Genomic DNA, 18,754 nt, shown 5'->3' on the forward strand with positions numbered 1-18,754 from the left:
TGAGATGCAGTGCCTTACACGGCTGCGCCACTCGGGAGGCAACTTCAATCAGATAAAGTTGTCCCCATGTGCAGTTGCAAACTGTAGTCTGGCTTTTTATATGGCAGTTTTGGAGCAGTGGCTTCTTCCTTGCTGAGCAGCCTTTCAGGTTATGTCGATATAGGACTCGTTTTGCTGTGGATATAAATACTTCTGTACCCGTTTCCTCCAGCATCTTCACAAGGTCCTTTGCTGTTGTTCTGGGATTGATTTGCACTTTTCGCAACAAAGTACCTTCATCTCTAGGAGACAGAACAAGTCTCCTTCCTGAGCAGTATGACGGCTGCGTGGTCCCATGGTGTTTATACTTGCGTACTATTGTTTGTACAGATGAACTTGGTACATTTAAGCGCTTGGAAATTGCTCCCAAGGATGAACCAGACTTGTGGACGTCTACAATTTTTTTTCTGAGGTCTTGGCTAATTTCTTTTGATTTTCCCATGATGTCAAGCAAAGAGGCACTGAGTTTGAAGGTAGGCCTTGAAATACATCCACAGGTAGACCTCCAATTGACTCAAATTATGTCAATTAGCCTATCAGAAGCTTCTAAAGCCATGACATCATTTTCTGAAACTTTCCAAGCTGTTTAAAGGCACAGTCAACTTAGTGTATGTAAACTTCTGACCCACTGGAATTGTGATACAGTGAATTATAAGTGAAATAATCTGTCTGTAAACAATTGTTGGAAAAATGACTTGTGTCATGCACAAAGTAGATGTCCTAACCGACTTGCCAAAACTATAGTTTGTTAAGTGGAGTGGTTGAAAAACAAGTTTTAATGACTCCAACCTAAATGTATGTAAACTTCTGACTTCAACTGTACATTCAATCTGTTAGTCATCTCTTCACAACAGGTGATTTTACAGTAGTTAGATAGATACCTTCAATCTGTTAGTCATCTCTTCACAACAGGTGATTTTACAGTAGTTAGATAGATACCTTCAATCTGTTAGTCATCTCTTCACAACAGGTGCTCATGGCCTGGACGTCCTCGTGCACACTCTCAAGCTCCTAGGAGGAAGCAAAAACATGTCAAAGACAGTCAGCCAATCAGCCTGCAAAGGTTATCAGGGCTTCTTGCAGAATTTAACAAATGAAGAAGCCAAATAACTATCTGTATTACACTGTACCAGTGTTGTAGTACTCGAGTCCAGGACTCTCTGACTCAAGTCTGATTTTCACGACTTGTGACTCGACCATTGGTGATTCGGACATTTGCACTTGAACTGGATATAAAAAGGGTATTTACGAGTGTGCAGGCTCTATTGTCGCCCTGCAGCCTACTAAAGGATGTGTGTTTGATCACACTGACTACTGGAACTGGACAGGCTACCATGATAAGCAGAATATTAGCCGCGAGGGTTCTGTTCTCCAGCAGCACCACAACCCGGCACACTCAGCTCTGCTTTCAGTCCCCCCACCTCCTGTAGTCTAAAGTCCAGTTAAACTTTAACTAGCTACCTCTTTGACATCTTTAAATATCCTGGCAAACTCTTCGTTGATGTTCAGGCTCCGTCTCTCGATGTCCCCCCGCAGGTTCCGACGGGTCCGAAGACTGTTCTCTGTGAAGAACACAGACAGAGCCTTCAGCGCCTCCAACATCTCCTGCAATACAAGAGGGATGTTATCGTTGCGATATTGGCTAACACTGGAATCAGCTAAAGTTGGCAAATGAATAACATGCTGTTTCTATGGTCTGTGGTTAAACACAGGCTTAGATCTTGTTCTATGCGATAATAACAGTCAGATAACATTTATGAATTACGAAGCTTTAATGTTCTTGTTTTGACTACATAAACACTTCAAAATTCACAGTGGCGTCGCTCGACGAACAAAACGTATACGATTTTACCACAGACCTTATTTTAGTCGTTCATTAAAAAATAAATAAATAAAACATTAATTTCTCCATAGGCTTTGAGGAATTAAATATCAAATAAAATAGAGGAATCAATTAGCTACTAAGGTCAGCTTGCTAGATAGGAGATGACAAGTGCTGTATATATGCGTTCCTACTAGCTAGCGTTGAGATTTGACCAGTCATTTTCATCAACGACGACTTGGTCTTACCTTGTCATTATCTAGCCTGGTCTCTAGGATTTTATTGAGTTTCCTAGACAGTGGGTTATTCTGCTGAGAAGGCACATTGCCACTGTTTTGAATTAAAGCGGTTTCAGTTGACATTTCGACTTTATTCTCTGACATCGTAAACAATCTTCTCCACGTCAACCAGGAAGATGTTTGGTGCGTCGGCAATAAATGTCCGGGTAGATACATAGAACACAAAGGCAGAAATAGTTCTGCCTTTGTGTAGTACAACCCTTATTATAACCAGTAGTATACTTTATTATTCGATTACAGAGTAACAATTTATGTTGTGTGCATGAACCCCTTACAAATTATAGAATTCATATTGGTTATATAGTATGACGGTCATAAAGAACAAAAAGGTAAACAAAGAAAACACATGGGACCAACATAAATAATCTAGTGAGGGTGTGAAAACCCCCACAATGACACAGAATAAATACACTGGATAGCTACACAGTCACAGATACTATTGCATTACACGGTAGAGGAATTGGATCGTGTCCTTCTCCGTGTTCACTCTAGACCTCTCAGAGGGAAACAAGGTTATGTCTTTCAGTGGTCTCTCTCTCTCTCTCTCTCTCTCTCTCTCTCTCTCTATCTCTCTCTCTCTCTCTCTATCTCTATCTATCTCTCTCTCTCTCTCTCTCTCCCTCTCTCTCTCTCTCTCATGCACACATACATTTTTTTTTTTGTTGTAATTTAGTAATTTACAGTGAGTGCATTCATCTTAAGACAGCTAGATGGGAGAACCACATATCACATGTATAGAGAGTACATTTTTCCTCAATAACGTTGCCATCAGTAGAGTCAGAGGGGGGTGGAGGGGGGTTCAGGTTTAATTTATTATTATTTATTTTTTATAATTAATTGTGGAGGGTGGGTCGAGGTGAGGAGGAGGATTATTTAAGATACTGTTTGAAGAGGTAGGGTTTCAGATGTTTTTAGAAGATGGGCAGGGACTCAGGGGGAAGCTGGTTTTGGGAGAGAAGAGCAAAGATTGTGACGGCGCATGACCATCTGGGGAGGGGCTGAGTGGTTAGGGTTGGAGGAGAGGGAGACCTGGAGGGGGAGGGGCTGAGTGGTTAGGGTTGGAGGAGAGGGAGACCTGGAGGGGGGTTACAGTGAGATTAGTAGGAGAACAGAGACCTGGAGGGGGGTTACAGTGAGATTAGTAGGAGAACAGACCTGGAGGGGGGTTACAGTGAGATTAGTAGGAGAACAGCCTCTAGTAAAGATGAGGTCAAGCGTATTGCCTGTCTTGTGAGTTGGAGGGGATTGGGATAGGGTGAGGTTAAAAGAGGCAAGGAGGGGAAAGGGAAAGTTGGAAAGAAGGGCACCTGGTGGGCGATTGATGACAATAACGTTAAGCTTGTGTGGACACGGGACAGTGACAGCATGGAATTAAAATGAGGAGATGGACAAGAGAAAAGAGAAAATCTCGTTTTAGGAGAAATGAGTAGACCTGTGCCACCACCGCGACGACCAGATGCGCACGGACTTTGAGAGAAAACATAGTCAGATGAAGGAAGAGCAGCTGGAGCAGCAGTGTTCTCTGGTGTGATCCATGTTTCCGTCAGGGACAGAAAAGTCAAGGGACTGAAGTGCAGCTTAGTCTGAGATGAACTCGGCATTCTTGCAGCCAAGGAGTAGGGAGCGTCTGTAAAGTCAACAGCAGGGTACACTATCTTAGAACGGTTGCAGCCAAGGAGTAGGGAGCGTCTGTAAAGTAAACAGCAGGGTACACTATCTTAGAACGGTTGCAGCCAAGGAGTAGGGAGCGTCTGTAAAGTCAACAGCAGGGTACACTATCTTAGAACGGTTGCAGCCAAGGAGTAGGGAGCGTCTGTAAAGTCAACAGCAGGGTACACTATCTTAGAACGGTTGCAGCCAAGGAGTAGGGAGCGTCTGTAAAGTAAACAGCAGGGTACACTATCTTAGAACGGTTGCAGCCAAGGAGTAGGGAGCGTCTGTAAAGTCAACAGCAGGGTACACTATCTTAGAACGGTTGCAGCCAAGGAGTAGGGAGCTTCTGTAAAGTAAACAGCAGGGTACACTATCTTAGAACGGTTGCAGCCAAGGAGTAGGGAGCGTCTGTAAAGTCAACAGCAGGGTACACTATCTTAGAACGGTTGCAGCCAAGGAGTAGGGAGCGTCTGTAAAGTTAACAGCAGTGTACCCCAACTGGCGGCCCACGGGCCCGAATTTGTCCCACGTGTGGTTTTATTTAGCCCCCAATGTCCCTGTGGCTCAGTTGGTAGAGCATGGTGTTTGCAACGCCAGCATGGTGTGTGCAATGCCACAGTTGTGGGTTCAATTCCCACGGGGGGCAGGTACAACTAAAAAAAATCTATGCATTCACTACTGTAAGTTGCTCTGGATAAGAGTGTCTGCTAAATGACTAAAATGTAAATGTTTTCTGAGCAAAGAAATGTACAAATTACAACAACAAAATGATGATGATTTGAAATAATGATGTTTTAGTCAAATATTATATCTGTTTGGGCTTCTTGCAGTCAGTTTGCAGTCTACAAATTATTAGGAATTACATTCCGGCTCCCCGACAATCTGCTCAAGAAAAAGAGAAAAAAAAACGCCCCTGGCTGAAGCTAGTTGATGAACCCTGGCCTACAGGGAGAGGTATAAAATACACACACGTAGTTGGCAAAGCTACAAAAGAGCAAAACAAGTTCCTGGTTGATGTGTCAACAACCATAAGCTGTTACAGTAACAGTTCACACTCCAACTAGGCTACTGGAAAGACAGGCAGCACTTAAAGTAGATGGCCCTAGCTAGCAAAAATACAGTACTAGATAGACCACAACAGATAAAGACAAACACACACAAAAAAAAATGATATATATCACTCTAGGAGATATCAGGAGTCCTCTAGCTATAGAATGAAGCACAAAACAAAACAGAGAGAGAGAGATTGTGTGAATAATTCACAGCCATGTTCTCTCATCTTGGTTTTTCTAACTCCACTGGGCTGCTGCATCCTCCCTCTGCTTTATCTCCAGCTTGACACACACATTTTTCATCAGCATTATGTCTATTTGGTTGGCCTCTTTTTCAGTGAAACACTCACAGGCATTGTAGGTGGCCCATCAGAAAACATTGCCATAGCCCAGATCTGATTTAGAAATAAAATGTAGAAGGAAACTAATGTTGCATTATAATGCCATTTAATTCCACAATCTCAAGTTTCTTAAGTGTTTGTGTGTTTGTGTGTGTGTGTGTGTGTGTGTGTGTGTGTGTGTGTGTGTGTGTGTGTGTGTGTGTGTGTGTGTGTGTGTGTGTGTGTGTGTGTGTGTGTGTGTGTGAGAGAGAGAGTAGGAGAGAGAGAGGTGGGAGGAAAGAGAGAGGGAGAATGACATTGAAATTGAGAGAGGAAGAGAACGAGATGGAGAGAGAGAGTGAGGAAGAGGCGGTTAGAGAGAGAGGGAGAGAGCGTGAGAGGGGAGAGAGAGAGGGAGAGGGTGAGAGGGGCAGAGAGAGTGAGGGGGGAGAGAGAGAGAGAGAGGGAGAGGTAGTTAGAGAGAGGGAGAGAGAGAGAAAGGGAGAGAGAAAGGGAGAGAGAGTGAGAGGGGGGAGAGAAAGTGAGAGGGGGAGAGAGAGTGTGAGAGGGGGAGAGAGAGAGAGTGAGAGAGAAAGTGAGAGGGTGAGAGAGAGAGTGAGAGGGGAGGGAGAGAATGAGAGGGGAGAGAGAGAGAGAGAGAGAGAGAGAGAGAGAGAGAGAGAGAGAGAGAGAGAGAGAGAGAGAGAGAGTGAGAGAGAGAGTGAGAGGGGGAGAGAGAGAGGTGAGAGAGAGAGGTGAGAGTGGGGGAGAGAGAGTGAGAGGGGGGAGAGAGAGGGTGAGAGAGAGGGTGAGAGTGGGGAGAGAGAGTGAGAGTGGGGGGAGAGAGAGGGTGAGAGAGAGGGTGAGAGGGGGAGAGAGAGAGTGAGAGGGGGGAGAGAGAGAGGGTGAGAGAGAGGGTGAGAGTGGGGGAGAGAGGGTGAGAGGGTGAGAGAGAGAGAGTGAGAGGGGGGAGAGAGTGAGAGGGGGGAGAGAGTGAGAGGGGGAGAGAGAGAGAGTGAGAGGGGGGAGAGAGAGGGTGAGAGAGAGGGTGAGAGTGGGGAGAGAGAGTGAGAGTGGGGGGGAGAGAGAGGGTGAGCGAGGGGAGAGAGAGTGAGAGGGGGAGAGAGAGGGTGAGAGTGGGGGAAGAGAGGGTGAGAGGAGAGAGTGAGAGGGGGGAGAGAGTGAGAGGGGGAGAGGGTGAGAGGGGGGAGAGAGGAACTTTTGTGAGTGTAATGTTTACTATTAGTTTTTGTTTTATTACACTTCAGTTTATTATCTACTTCACTTCAGTTTATTATCTACTTCACTTCAGTTTATTATCTACTTCACTTCAGTTTATTATCTACTTCACTTCAGTTTATTATCTACTTCACTTCAGTTTATTATCTACTTCACTTCAGTTTATTATCTACTTCACTTCAGTTTATTATCTACTTCACTTCAGTTTATTATCTACTTCACTTGCTTTGGCAATGTTAAAATATGTTTCACATGCCAATAAAGCCCTTACATTGAATTGAGAGAGAGAGATGATACAAGTGGACTATAGACAGAGAGGAAGAGACGAAGAGAGAGAGTTTACTCCGCCCAAAATCTGTCCACGAAAATAAGACCACAAAGTGAGCAATTTTAGAATGGAGGTCGATTTTTGGCCAACAAAAAATGTAATTGCTAATTTGCTACGTGAGGCTCATTCGACCGAATAGAAGTTTAGTAATGGTTAGGTTGTTACAAATGCACTGATATAAGTGGACACACATTGCATTTCAGCAACTTTGGGGAAAAAAACGACTTTATCTAGGAGTTATGCCTGTTGTTTACATGCGTATCTGCTCTCTCATCGACAAGAATGGTCCCACCTGATCTCCCCTCCTCCCACTTGTCTTTCATCTTTGAGGACATGTTTTTCCATTGTTAGAGCGGTCACTTGACTATTGTGCCAATATAATAGATCATATTTGGTTTATAGAGCAATAATAATGACATTTTTATAGGCACTAACAGAGATTAACTCCCCCTATGGGGAAATTAATTAACTTTTTGTAGGCTTTTTTGGATAAATAATAAAAATAAGCTCTGTATTAAACACTGGCTTGGGAGATCTTATACGTTTGATTTTAATGAGTTAATCTTCATCAGTCAACATCCCTTTTTGGGAATTTTGAAGCATTTATCCTAATCAAAACGAGTAAAAACCTAATGATGTGCTAACATGTAAAACAAATAAAAATAAAACTACACCTCAGGTCTGCATGCCTTTTGATGTCTATCTAACAGGCTTAATTGACCTTATCAGACAGAAACAAATTCTCCTATGGACAACATAACGTTAATTCAAGAAGCTATAAAACGAACACCTTCCAGCTATAGAGATATGGTTGCAGCATTGAGCAAAACAATATACCATCCTTACGTTTTTGTTCAAGCTGGTAAGCAGACCTTTATAAGCATTTATGTCATTTAAAAAAAAAAACACATAAAGGCGTCATACCTATTAAAGGTCATGTTAACCGACTGATCCTGTGTTAACCTCCGACCTTATTTCAGGCCTTTATTCCAACATCCCTATTAATTTAGTGTATAGGTATGAATGGCTGAATGAACCAGAGGTAAATAATTTCCGGTTTTTAGGACTACACGCTGGCGAGCTCTATGGCCAACGAACTATGGTAGGAAAATGCTATCTCATTTCCGGTTTTCGGAACTACACGCTGGCAGCTGTACTCGGAGCCGCACGGCCGCCCCTGGACGGACGTTTTGTGTGATTGATGTTCCCCTGTAGAGCGCGTTTCACCGACTCTCCGCTCACAACGGTCTGGATGTGGTTCCGCGGTTGGCGTCAGCTTCAACTCCAGCTCTGTCCGCTGCGTTTCTCTTTTCACTCTCTTTCACTGCTCACAGCAACATAACATATTTGGGGATCTCTGTTACCAACTACTACATTGCTCATCAACGCTGAAAGTTGCTGTTTTTTTCTTCCCTCGATGCTATTGCCTATTTTGGGGATAATTATTTTGGGATTATTTTTTTATTTTTTTGTTGGTCGATCTGTGAAGTTAGTTTCAGTTTTCTGTTTTCTCCGCGAATGGGAATTAAGACCAGAAGACTAATCTAACAACCAAGTCGTTCATCATGTAGGCTAAGTTGTCTTTTTATGTGTTACTTTTGTCGTGTATTTGGAAACATTGTTAGATTTGTAGATTGTTTCTTCTGTACCCGAGTAGAGTTCAGCTTTGTCACACAGGCTTGTCCCCGTCCCCCACTCTTCACGTCCTCCACGGGCTGCTTCTCTGTGCATTCCGGAGGAGTTCACCATACTTGATAAATAACGTATCAAACACATTTTAATAATCCACTAGTCTAGTGCAAAACACATTCGTGTGCGTAAAAATGTAAAAGACAGTTATCGCCTATTCATTATTATTACGGGTTCTTCTCCAGAGCATCATCATCATCATCTAGCCAGTGTTGCAAACCAATAGGCTGGCTACGTTACACCGGAGACTGTAAACCTAGATTAATTGGAGACTATAAACCTAGATTAATAGGCATTTATTTGTGAATGAATTATGGGAGGAATAGAAGAAGAGGAAAATGATGAATCCCCTTTGTGTTACATTCTCAGTTGTCTTTGATGCGCTCAGTCTTGCGTGATCTTTCTCTCTGCTTGGTAGAATTCTGCACATGCAGCAACTGAAGATGTGTGTGAGAATTGATTTGAATAAAGTGAGATGCATTGCATTTTTTTTTGTGTGTAATAGCATATATGATTTTGCCTCTTTTTCATATTTATCTGGAACAGTGTTTGCTCTTGTGAATATGATGCCGTGTTCACTTGCTAGTCAGAGCTAGAAAACTCAGACATTTCCGACTTGTTAACTCAAATCAAATGTTATTTTTCACATGTATCGTAAACAACATGTGTAGACTAACAGTGAAATGTTTACCTAAAGGCCCTGCCCAACAATGTAGAGATATATTTATAATTATATTTTTTATAATAATAGAAAAATAACAGCACAAGGAATGAATACACAATGAATAACGACAACTGGGCTGTATACAGTGAGGGAAAAAAGTATTTGATCCCCTGCTGATTTTGTACGTTTGCCCACTGACAAAGAAATGATCAGTCTATAATTTTAATGGTAGGTTTATTTGAACAGTGAGAGACAGAATAACAACAAAAAAATCCAGAAAAACGCATGTGAAAAATGTTATAAATTGATTTGCATTTTAATGAGGGAAATAAGTATTTGACCCCTCTGCAAAACATGATTTAGTACTTGGTGGCAAAACCCTTGTTGGCAATCACAGAGGTTCAGACGTTTCTTGTAGTTGGCCACCAGGTTTGCACACATCTCAGGAGGGATTTTGTCCCACTCCTCTTTGCAGATCTTCTCCAAGTCATTAAGGTTTCGAGGCTGACGTTTGGCAACTCGAACCTTCAGCTCCCTCCACAGATTTTCTATGGGATTAAGGTCTGGAGACTGGCTAGGCCACTCCAGGACCTTAATGTGCTTCTTCTTGAGCCACTCCTTTGTTGCCTTGGCCGTGTGTTTTGGGACATTGTCATGCTGGAATACCCATCCATGACCCATTTTCAATGCCCTGGCTGAGGGAAGGAGGTTCTCACCCAAGATTTGACGGTACATGGCCCCGTCCATCGTCCCTTTGATGCGGTGAAGTTGTCCTGTCCCCTTAGCAGAAAAACACCCCCAAAGCATAATGTTTCCACCTCCATGTTTGACGGTGGGGATGGTGTTCTTTGGGGTCATAGGCAGCATTCCTCCTCCTCCAAACACGGCGAGTTGAGTTGATGCTAAAGAGCTCCATTTTGGTCTCATCTGACCACAACATTTTCACCCAGTTGTCCTCTGAATCATTCAGATGTTCATTGGCAAACTTCAGACGGGCATATATATGTGCTTTCTTGAGCAGGGGGACCTTGTGGGCTCTGCAGGATTTAAGTCCTTCACGGCGTAGTGTGTTACCAATTGTTTTCTTGGTGACTATGGTCCCAGCTGCCTTGAGATCATTGACAAGAACCTCCCGTGTAGTTCTGGGCTGATTCCTCACCGTTCTCATGATCATTGCAACTCCACGAGGTGAGATCTTGCATGGAGCCCCAGGCCGAGGGAGATTGACAGTTCTTTTGTGGTTCTTCCATTTGCGAATAATTACACCAACTGTTGTCACCTTCTTACCAAGCTGCTTGGCAATGGTCTTGTAGCCCATTCCAGCCTTGTGTAGGTCTACAATCTTGTCCCTGATATCCTTGGAGAGCTCTTTGGTCTTGGCCATGGTGGAGAGTTTGGAATCTGATTGATTGATTGCTTCTAGTGGACAGGTGTCTTTTAAACTAAGATTAGGGGCACTTCCTTTAAGAGTGTGCTCCTAATCTCAGCTCGTTACCTGTATAGAAGACACCTGGGAGCCAGAAATCTTTCTGATTGACAGGGGGTCAAATACTTATTTCCCTCATTAAAATGCAAATCAATTTATAACATTTTTGACATGCGTTTTTCTGGATTTTGTTGTTGTTATTCTGTCTCTCACTGTTCAAATAAACCTATATACGATTATGTAAAAAAATTAATTTAAAAAAAGTATGTTGACACTGAGGAACTTGAAGCTCTCGACCCGCTCCACTACAGCCCCGTCGATGTGGCTGGAGCCGTGCTGGGCGCTCTGGTTTCCTGTAGTCCACCATCAGCTTCTTTCTCTTGCTGATGTTGAGAGAGAGGTTGTTGTCCTGGCACCACACTGCCATGTCACTGACCTCCCTATAGGCCGTCTCATCGTTGTCGGTAATCAGCCCAACCACCGTTGTGTCGTCAGCAAACCTAATGATGGTGTTGGAGTCGTGCGCGGCCCACAGTCGTTGGTGAACAGGGAGTACAGGAGGGGGCTAAGCACGCACCCATGAGGGGCCCATCGTGTTTCAAGTTTCAAGTTTTATTAGTCGTATTTACGTATTTACGGGATACGCATGGTGTACATTGTACAACGAAATGCTTGCTTGCAGGTTCTTTCTCGAAAATGCAACAACAATAAGAATCATAAAACTAAGTATATGAACATAAAGTAAATGTCTCAGTAGAATAGAATAAACATTTTAGCATCAGTATAATACAGGAAGGCATAATTTATAGTCCCAATATTTACACGTGTATTTGGGAAGGGGGAGATGAGGGGCAAGTGTATAAATTGAGCAGTATAATAACAGTCTGGTAGCAGCATGTAACGTGTACGCTGGGAGTTGGGAAGCAAGGAGTGACTTTAATAAGAAATAACACAAGGAACAAAACAAGAAACAGGAGTAGTGTAAAGACATGAAACAACGGAAACAGACACAATAACGCCTGGGGGAATAACCAAAGGGAGTGACAGATATAGGGAAGGTAATCAGGCAGGTGATGGAGTCCAGGTGAGTCTGATGAGGCGCTGGTGAGCTTAACGATGACAGATATAGGGAAGGTAATCAGGCAGGTGATGGAGTCCAGGTGAGTCTGATGAGGCGCTGGTGAGCTTAACGATGACAGATATAGGGAAGGTAATCAGGCAGGTGATGGAGTCCAGGTGAGTCTGATGAGGCGCTGGTGAGCGTAACGATGACAGATATAGGGAAGGTAATCAGGCAGGTGATGGAGTCCAGGTGAGTCTGATGAGGCGCTGGTGAGCGTAGGTTTCTCTGGTACGACGATGACAGATATAGGGAAGGTAATCAGGCAGGTGATGGAGTCCAGGTGAGTCTGATGAGGCGCTGGTGAGCATAACGATGACAGATATAGGGAAGGTAATCAGGCAGGTGATGGAGTCCAGGTGAGTCTGATGAGGCGCTGGTGAGCGTAACGATGATGACAGATCAAATTAAATTGTATTGGTCACGTACACATGGTTAGCAGATGGTAATGCGGGTGTAGCAAAATGCTTGTGCTTCTAGTACCGACCGTGCAGTAATATCTAACAAGTAGTCTAACAATTTCACAACTACCTTATACACACAAGTGTAAAGGAATGAATACGAATATCTACATATAAATATATGAATGAGCGATGGCCGAACGGCATAGGCAAGATGCAGTAGATGGTATAGAGTACAGTATATACATATGAGATGAGTAATGTAGGGTATGTAAACATTATATAATGTGGCATTGTTTAAAGTGACTAGTGTTACATTTATTACATCCAATTTTTAATTATTAAAATGGCTTGAGATTTGAGTCAGTATGTTGGCAGCAGCCACTCAATGTTAGTGATGGCTGTTTAACAGTCTGATGGCCTTGAGATAGAAGCTGTTTTTCAGTCTCTCGGTCCCAGCTTTGATGCACCTGTAATGACCTCACCTTCTGGATGATAGAGGGGTGAACAGGCAGTGGCTCGGGTGGTTGTTGTCCTTCATTATCTTTTTGGCCTTCATGTGACATCTGGTGGTGTAGGTGTCCTCGAGGGCAGGTAGTTTGCCCCCGGTGATGCGTTGTGCAGACCTCACTACCCTCTGTGGGCGGAGCAGATACCGTACCAGGCGGTGATACAGCCCGACAGGATGCTCTCGATTGTGCATCTGTAAAACCTTGTAAGTGTTTTTGGTGACAAGCCAAATTTCAGTTTGAAGAAGCGCTGCTGCGTCTTCTTCACCACGCTGTCTGTGTGGTTGGACCATTTCAGTTTGTCCGTGATGTGTACGCCAAGGAACTTAAAACTTTCCACCTTCTCCACTACTGTCCCGTCGATGTGGATGGGGGGGTGCTCCCTCTGCTGTTTCCTGAAGTCCACGATCATCTCCTTTGCTTTGTTGACGTTGAGTGTGAGGCTGTTTTCCTGACACCACACTCCGAGGGCCCTCACCTCCTCCCTGTAGCCGTCTTGTCGTTGTTAGTAATCAAGCCTACCACTGTAGTGTCGTCTGCAAACTTGATGATTGAGTTGGAGGTGTGCATGGCCACGCAGTAATGGGTGAACAGGGAGTACAGGAGGGGGCTGTGAACACAACCTTGTGGGGCTCCAGTGTTGAGGATCAGCGGGGTGGAGATGTTGTTTCCTACCTTCACCACCTGGGGGCGGCCAGTCAGGAAGTCCAGGACCCAGTTGCACAGGGCGGGGTCGAGACCCAGGGTCTCGAGCTTAATGATGAGTTTGGAGGGACTATGGTGTTGAATGCTGAGCTGTATTCGATGAACAGCATTCTTACATAGGTATTCCTCTTGTCCAGATGGGTTAGGCCAGTGTGCAGTGTGATTGCGATTGCGTTGTCTGTGGACCTATTGGGGCGGTAAGCAAATTGGAGTGGGTCTAGGGTGTCAGGTAGGGTGGAGGTGATATGGTCCTTGACTAGTCTCTCAAAGCACTTCATGATGACGGAAATAAGTGCTACGGGGCAATAGTCGTTTAGCTCAGTTACCTTAGTTTTCTTGGGAACAGGAACAATGGTGGGTGGCCCTCTTGAAGCACGTGGGGACAGCAGGCTGGGATAGGGATTGATTGAATATGTCCGTAAACATATCAGCCAGCTGGTCTGCGCATGCTCTGAGGACACGGGTAGGGATGCCGTCTGGGCTGGCAGCCTTGCGAGGGTTAACACGTTTAAATGTTTTACTCACGTTGGCTGCGGTGAAGGAGAGCCTGCAGGTTTTGGTAGTGGGCCGTGTCGGTAGCACTGTATTGTCCTCAAAGCGAGCAAAGAAGTTGTTTAGTGTGTCTGGGAGCAAGACATCGGGGTCCGTGACGGGGCTGGTTTTCTTTTTGTAGTCTGTGATTGACTGTACAGTCATTGCCAAAAGTTTTGAGAATGACACAAATATTAATTTTCACAAAGTTTGCTGCTTCAGTGTCTTTAGATATTTTTGTCAGATGTTACTATGGAATACTGAAGTATAGCTACAAGCATTTCATAAGTGTCAAAGGCTTTTATTGACAATTACATGAAGTTGATGCAAAGAGTCAATATTTGCGGTGTTGACCCTTCTTTTTCAAGACCTCTGCAATCCGCCCTGGCATGATGTCAATTAACTTCTGGGCCACATCCTGACTGATGGCAGCCCATTCTTGCATAATCAATGCTTGGAGTTTGTCAGAATTTGTGGGTTTTTGTTTCTCCACCTGCCTCTTGAGGATTGACCACAAGTTCTCAATGGGATTAAGGTCTGGGGAGTTTCCTGGCCATGGACCCAAAATATCGATGTTTTGTTTCCCGAGCCACTTAGTTATAACTTTTGCCTCATGGCAAGGTGCTCCATCATGCTGGAAAAGGCACTGTTCATCACCAAACTGTTCCTGGATTGTTGGGAGAAGTTGCTCTCGGAGGATGTGTTGGTACCATTCTTTATTCATGGCTGTGTTCTTAGGCAAAATTGTGAGTGAGCCCACTCCCTTGGTTGAGAAGCAACCCCACACATTAATGGTCTCAGGATGCTTTACTGTTGGCATGACACAGGACTGATGGTTGCGCTCACCTTGTCTTCTCCGAACAAGCTTTTTTCCGGATTCCCCAAACAATCGGAAAATGGATTCATCAGAGAAAATGACTTTACCCCAGTCCTCAGCAGTCCAATCCCTGTACCTTTTGCAGAATATCAATCTGTCCCTGATGTTTTTCCTGGAGAGAAGTGGCTTCTTTGCTGACCTTCTTGACACCAGGCCATCCTCCACTTGTCCTTCAGACAAGGAGGTGACTAAAAATGTTGTTGTGTTGTTTGATGCAAGAAACAAAACTTTACAAAATGATATGCATTATTATTCCCATGCCATTATTACAGAGAATCAGACAAATGATGCTACTCTCTGTTTACTTAGCTTATCCAAGCCATTCTCAAAATACAACACTGCCCCTTTTAATAATAAAAAAAAAGCTCTTTACCTGACTCGCTTTTCAAAGATGTCTTGTGCTCTTGTAAGAAAATCACTCACCCATTGCTGACCACAAATGGTTTATAACTGGGCTAATAACTCACTAACTAGCAAAGGATATGAACAAATGTGGACACGTGGCTACATGCAGCTCTCAGTTTGATCTCAAAACAAGCTCATCTAATCACGACCGCTCATGCTGTAAACACAGTCCAGTTCACCATGAATGGCACAGATCCATTGTGGCAGTGGTCTATTTGCATATAGGCCTACTGCATCTGTGATTGGTTATGCCGCACTGGTCAGTGTAGAGTACGGGTTGAGTCGTGTGTGTCAATGCAATAGAATCCTACTCTGATGCATTCTGCCTACAACAAAACAAAACTCTTGCATAGTTTGTTTTGCATACTAAGTCTTGCAAAGTTCGTTTTGTTTCGGTATGTTGCATTGAAAGTGGCTAATATTTGCGTTGATTCATTCACAATTCCCACAGTAAAGTGACATGTTGATAGTGTTAACTAAATGGGAAAACTCTAGAAAGTTAAGTTCAATCCCATTCTTCTCTATGCGGGCTGATATTTCTTCAGCACAGCAGTCCCAGGGGGAGTTATAAGACAGATTTGAGGTATATTGAAACAGTCATCCTAGGGTGTTCTGGAACATGACATGATGTGTTGTAACACCACTTAATCAAAAGTTGTGTAGAAGACTGAGAGAACTAACCAGGAAAAAGGTTGAAAACACTATTTTGGTGTTTCCTGTCTAGTGAAGAATCTTCTTCTGGAGTTTCTAAACACTGTAAATTGAAGTCCCTCTTTTTGTATATTCCCTGCTCTAATATGGTGTTCTGGTCAACTCCTCATTGGTAAATCCAAATGGTCTAATGTACACATTTATGCTCAAACAAAGGATATAGAGAAATATATCGTTTTTGTGAAAAATACAAATTAATAAGTTTGTCCCTGGATAATAATTCAGCAGTAAAAAAAAAAAAATGTTTCAAGACATGATTTTGAAGCTTCAAATGCTTTATCTTCAAATGATCAAATAACAGCAAAGCGTTAACAGGCCATTCACATTTTTATATTAATAAACTAAGACAGTTCAAAGAACTGTAAAATATTTATCATATTCATATTCTTGAAAGTCAAGGGAAATATGGCATTATATTTCAAATTCATGGTGAAAAAAAATACAGGCAATGACTGCTAATGTTAGCAGTAGCACTTATACAAAACTTGTACAAAACTTCAGCCCAGAGTTCAATGCGATCCACCAGTTATCCATTATGCTAATGTCTCTGACCTGAGTCTTTATATTCAGATGATTGTACATGGAAGGTTGTTCAGATGTATTGAATCACAGTACTGTTAAATGATATGTATCATATCACTTACATTGGGTTTACGTTCAAACACCCTCCAAACACCAAATCTCAGATTAGGTTCACTGCTTTTAATGGTTTCATTATACAATCATGATGTTTTGAGTCTCTATTTTTTACAGTGTACTCTCTCTCTCTCTCTCTCTCTCTCTCTCTCTCTCTCTCTCTCTCTGCAGGGGACAGAAGTCAGTCAGTACGTGGGGAGAGACAGAGACATGGTGGTAGTCTAGGCCCGTGGTGGAGTCAAGAACACAACAAAAGCTAAATCTCTTTTTAGTCTATTCTGGCAACTTTGTCTTCTAGTTCTATATAATAGTGAAGTTGTGACCCATCATACACCATGGCCTCCAGCCTGACCTGTGCTGGTGTAATCTGGACCCTCCTCTCCCTGCTCTGTGCCGCGGCCTCCTGTGTCGGCTTCTTCATGCCTTACTGGCTGCTCGGTTCCCAGATGGACAAGCCGGTCTCGTTCGGCACCTTCCGGCGGTGCTCGTACCCGGTGCGCGATGAGGAGAGCCAAGCCACAGTGATACTGGAGCAGTGTGGGCGTTATGCTTCCTTCCAAGGGATACCTAGTCTGGAGTGGAGGATCTGTACGGTGGTGACGGGAGTGGGCTGTGGTCTGCTACTCCTGGTGGCCCTCACAGCCCTCATGGGGTGTTGCATCTCTGACCTCATCTCCAGGACCATCGGACGTGTGGCCGGCGGGATACAGTTCGTTGGAGGTGAGTCAGTCTGTTCACTACTGTTCTCTCTGTTTACTCCATAAGGGGCTAACGGTTCTCTACCACCTTAAGTCTCTATTCCAAACTTCTATTTTCTCTCACAGTGAGTTAGTCCACTAACAACCTGATGTCTGTTTACATTAGAACCTATAGTGAATGGCGTCAGGTTCTGTACTAGCCCAAAACCCCCAGTTGTTTACGGTGTGATGTCTGGTCACCCGAGACTAGTTCTCCTTCAGTTGACCCCCAGAAGTCCCTCAACTCTCCATCACAGACTGTTGTGATTCAATGGTTCAAACTGAACAGTTATACTCTTTCCTCTTTTCATTCGTAGTAAAGCCCTGACATCAGAAGATGTCACAAAGTGTTCATTCAGAAACCCAGACTAAAAGCCTAAACGGCAAGCAATGCAAATGTGGAGAGGCGACTCCGGGATGCTGGCCTTCTAGACAGTGTCTGTGTTCTTTTGCCCATCTTAATGTTTTCTTTTTATTGGCCACTCTGAGATATGGCTTTTTCTTTGCAACTCTGCCTAGAAGACCAGCATCCCGGAGTCGCCTCTTCACTGTTGACGTTGAGACTGGTGTTTTTGCGGGGACAATTTAATGAATTGGAACGCTGACTGCGAGCCAGGCCTAATCGCACAACATCAGTGTGCTCTTGTGGAAAGCCTTCCCAGAAGAGTGGAGGCTGTTGTAGCAGCAAAGGGGGGACCACCTCCATATTAATGCCCATGATTTTGTAATGAGATGTTGGAAAAGCAGGTGTCCACATATTACTGTTGGTCATGTAATGTATGTAGAGGGGTATGGTTACTAGGCATCAGTATGATAAACAGAGTAGCAGCAGCATAAATGAAGATTGTATGTGTGTGTGTGTGTGAGTGCGTAGTCTGTATAAATGTGTGTGTGTGTGTGTGTGTGTTATGTGTGCCAGCATCCCAGAGTCGACTGGTGTTTTGCGGGTACTATTTAATGAAGCTGCCAGTTGAGGACTTGTGAGGCGTCTGTTTCTCAAACTAGACATTATAATGTACTTGTCCTCTTGCTCAGTTGTGCACTGGGGCCTCCCACTCTTCTCTCTATTCTGGTTAGAGCCAGTTTGCACTGTTCTGTGAAGGGAGTAGTACACAGCGTTGTACGAGATCTTCAGTTTCTTGGCATTTTCTCACATGGAATAGCCTTCATGTCTCAGAACAAGAATAGACTGACGAGTTTCAGAAGAAAGTTATTTGTTTCTGGCCATTTTGAGCCTGTAATCGAACCCACAAATGCTAATGCTCCAGATACTCAGCTAGTCTAAAGGCCAGTTTTATTGCTTCTTTAATCAGAACAACAGTTTTCAGCTGTGCTAACATAATTGCAAAAGGCTTTTCTAATGATCAATTAGCCTTTTAAAATGATAAACTTGGATTAGCTAACACAACGTGCCATTGGAACACAGGAGTGATGGTTGCTGATAATGGACCTCTGTACACCTATGTAGATATTCCATTAAAAATCACCCGTTTCCAGCTACCATAGTCATTTACAACATTAACAATGTCTACACTGTATTTCTGATCAATTTGACTTTATATTAATGGACAAAAAAATTAGCTTTTCTTTG

At 43.6% G+C, this 18,754-nt stretch overlaps 2 protein-coding genes across 2 annotated transcripts in view; one reads left to right on the top strand and one right to left on the bottom strand.

Annotated features, from left to right (window-relative positions):
* The window catches only part of cog6 (component of oligomeric golgi complex 6), a 119,118-nt gene extending 116,854 nt beyond the window's left edge, over positions 1-2,264 (bottom strand). The window contains exons 1-3 of the mRNA NM_001173877.1: positions 2,110-2,264; positions 1,501-1,644; positions 979-1,050 (exon numbers count right to left, since the gene is read on the bottom strand). Coding sequence (NP_001167348.1) covers positions 979-1,050; positions 1,501-1,644; positions 2,110-2,244 — 351 coding nt within the window. The 5' untranslated portion in view covers positions 2,245-2,264. The remainder of the gene's footprint in view (positions 1-978; positions 1,051-1,500; positions 1,645-2,109) is intronic.
* Positions 2,265-7,881: 5,617 nt separating this feature from the next.
* Positions 7,882-18,754, top strand: part of LOC106581552 (LHFPL tetraspan subfamily member 6 protein) — a 160,654-nt gene continuing 149,781 nt past the window's right edge. Inside the window, exons 1-2 of the mRNA XM_045704121.1 lie at positions 7,882-8,319; positions 16,598-17,146. Coding sequence (XP_045560077.1) covers positions 16,762-17,146 — 385 coding nt within the window. The 5' untranslated portion in view covers positions 7,882-8,319; positions 16,598-16,761. The remainder of the gene's footprint in view (positions 8,320-16,597; positions 17,147-18,754) is intronic.

The sequence above is a fragment of the Salmo salar genome, chromosome ssa20 (genome assembly GCF_905237065.1).
Source record: "Salmo salar chromosome ssa20, Ssal_v3.1, whole genome shotgun sequence".
NCBI classification, from domain to species: Eukaryota; Metazoa; Chordata; class Actinopteri; order Salmoniformes; family Salmonidae; genus Salmo; species Salmo salar.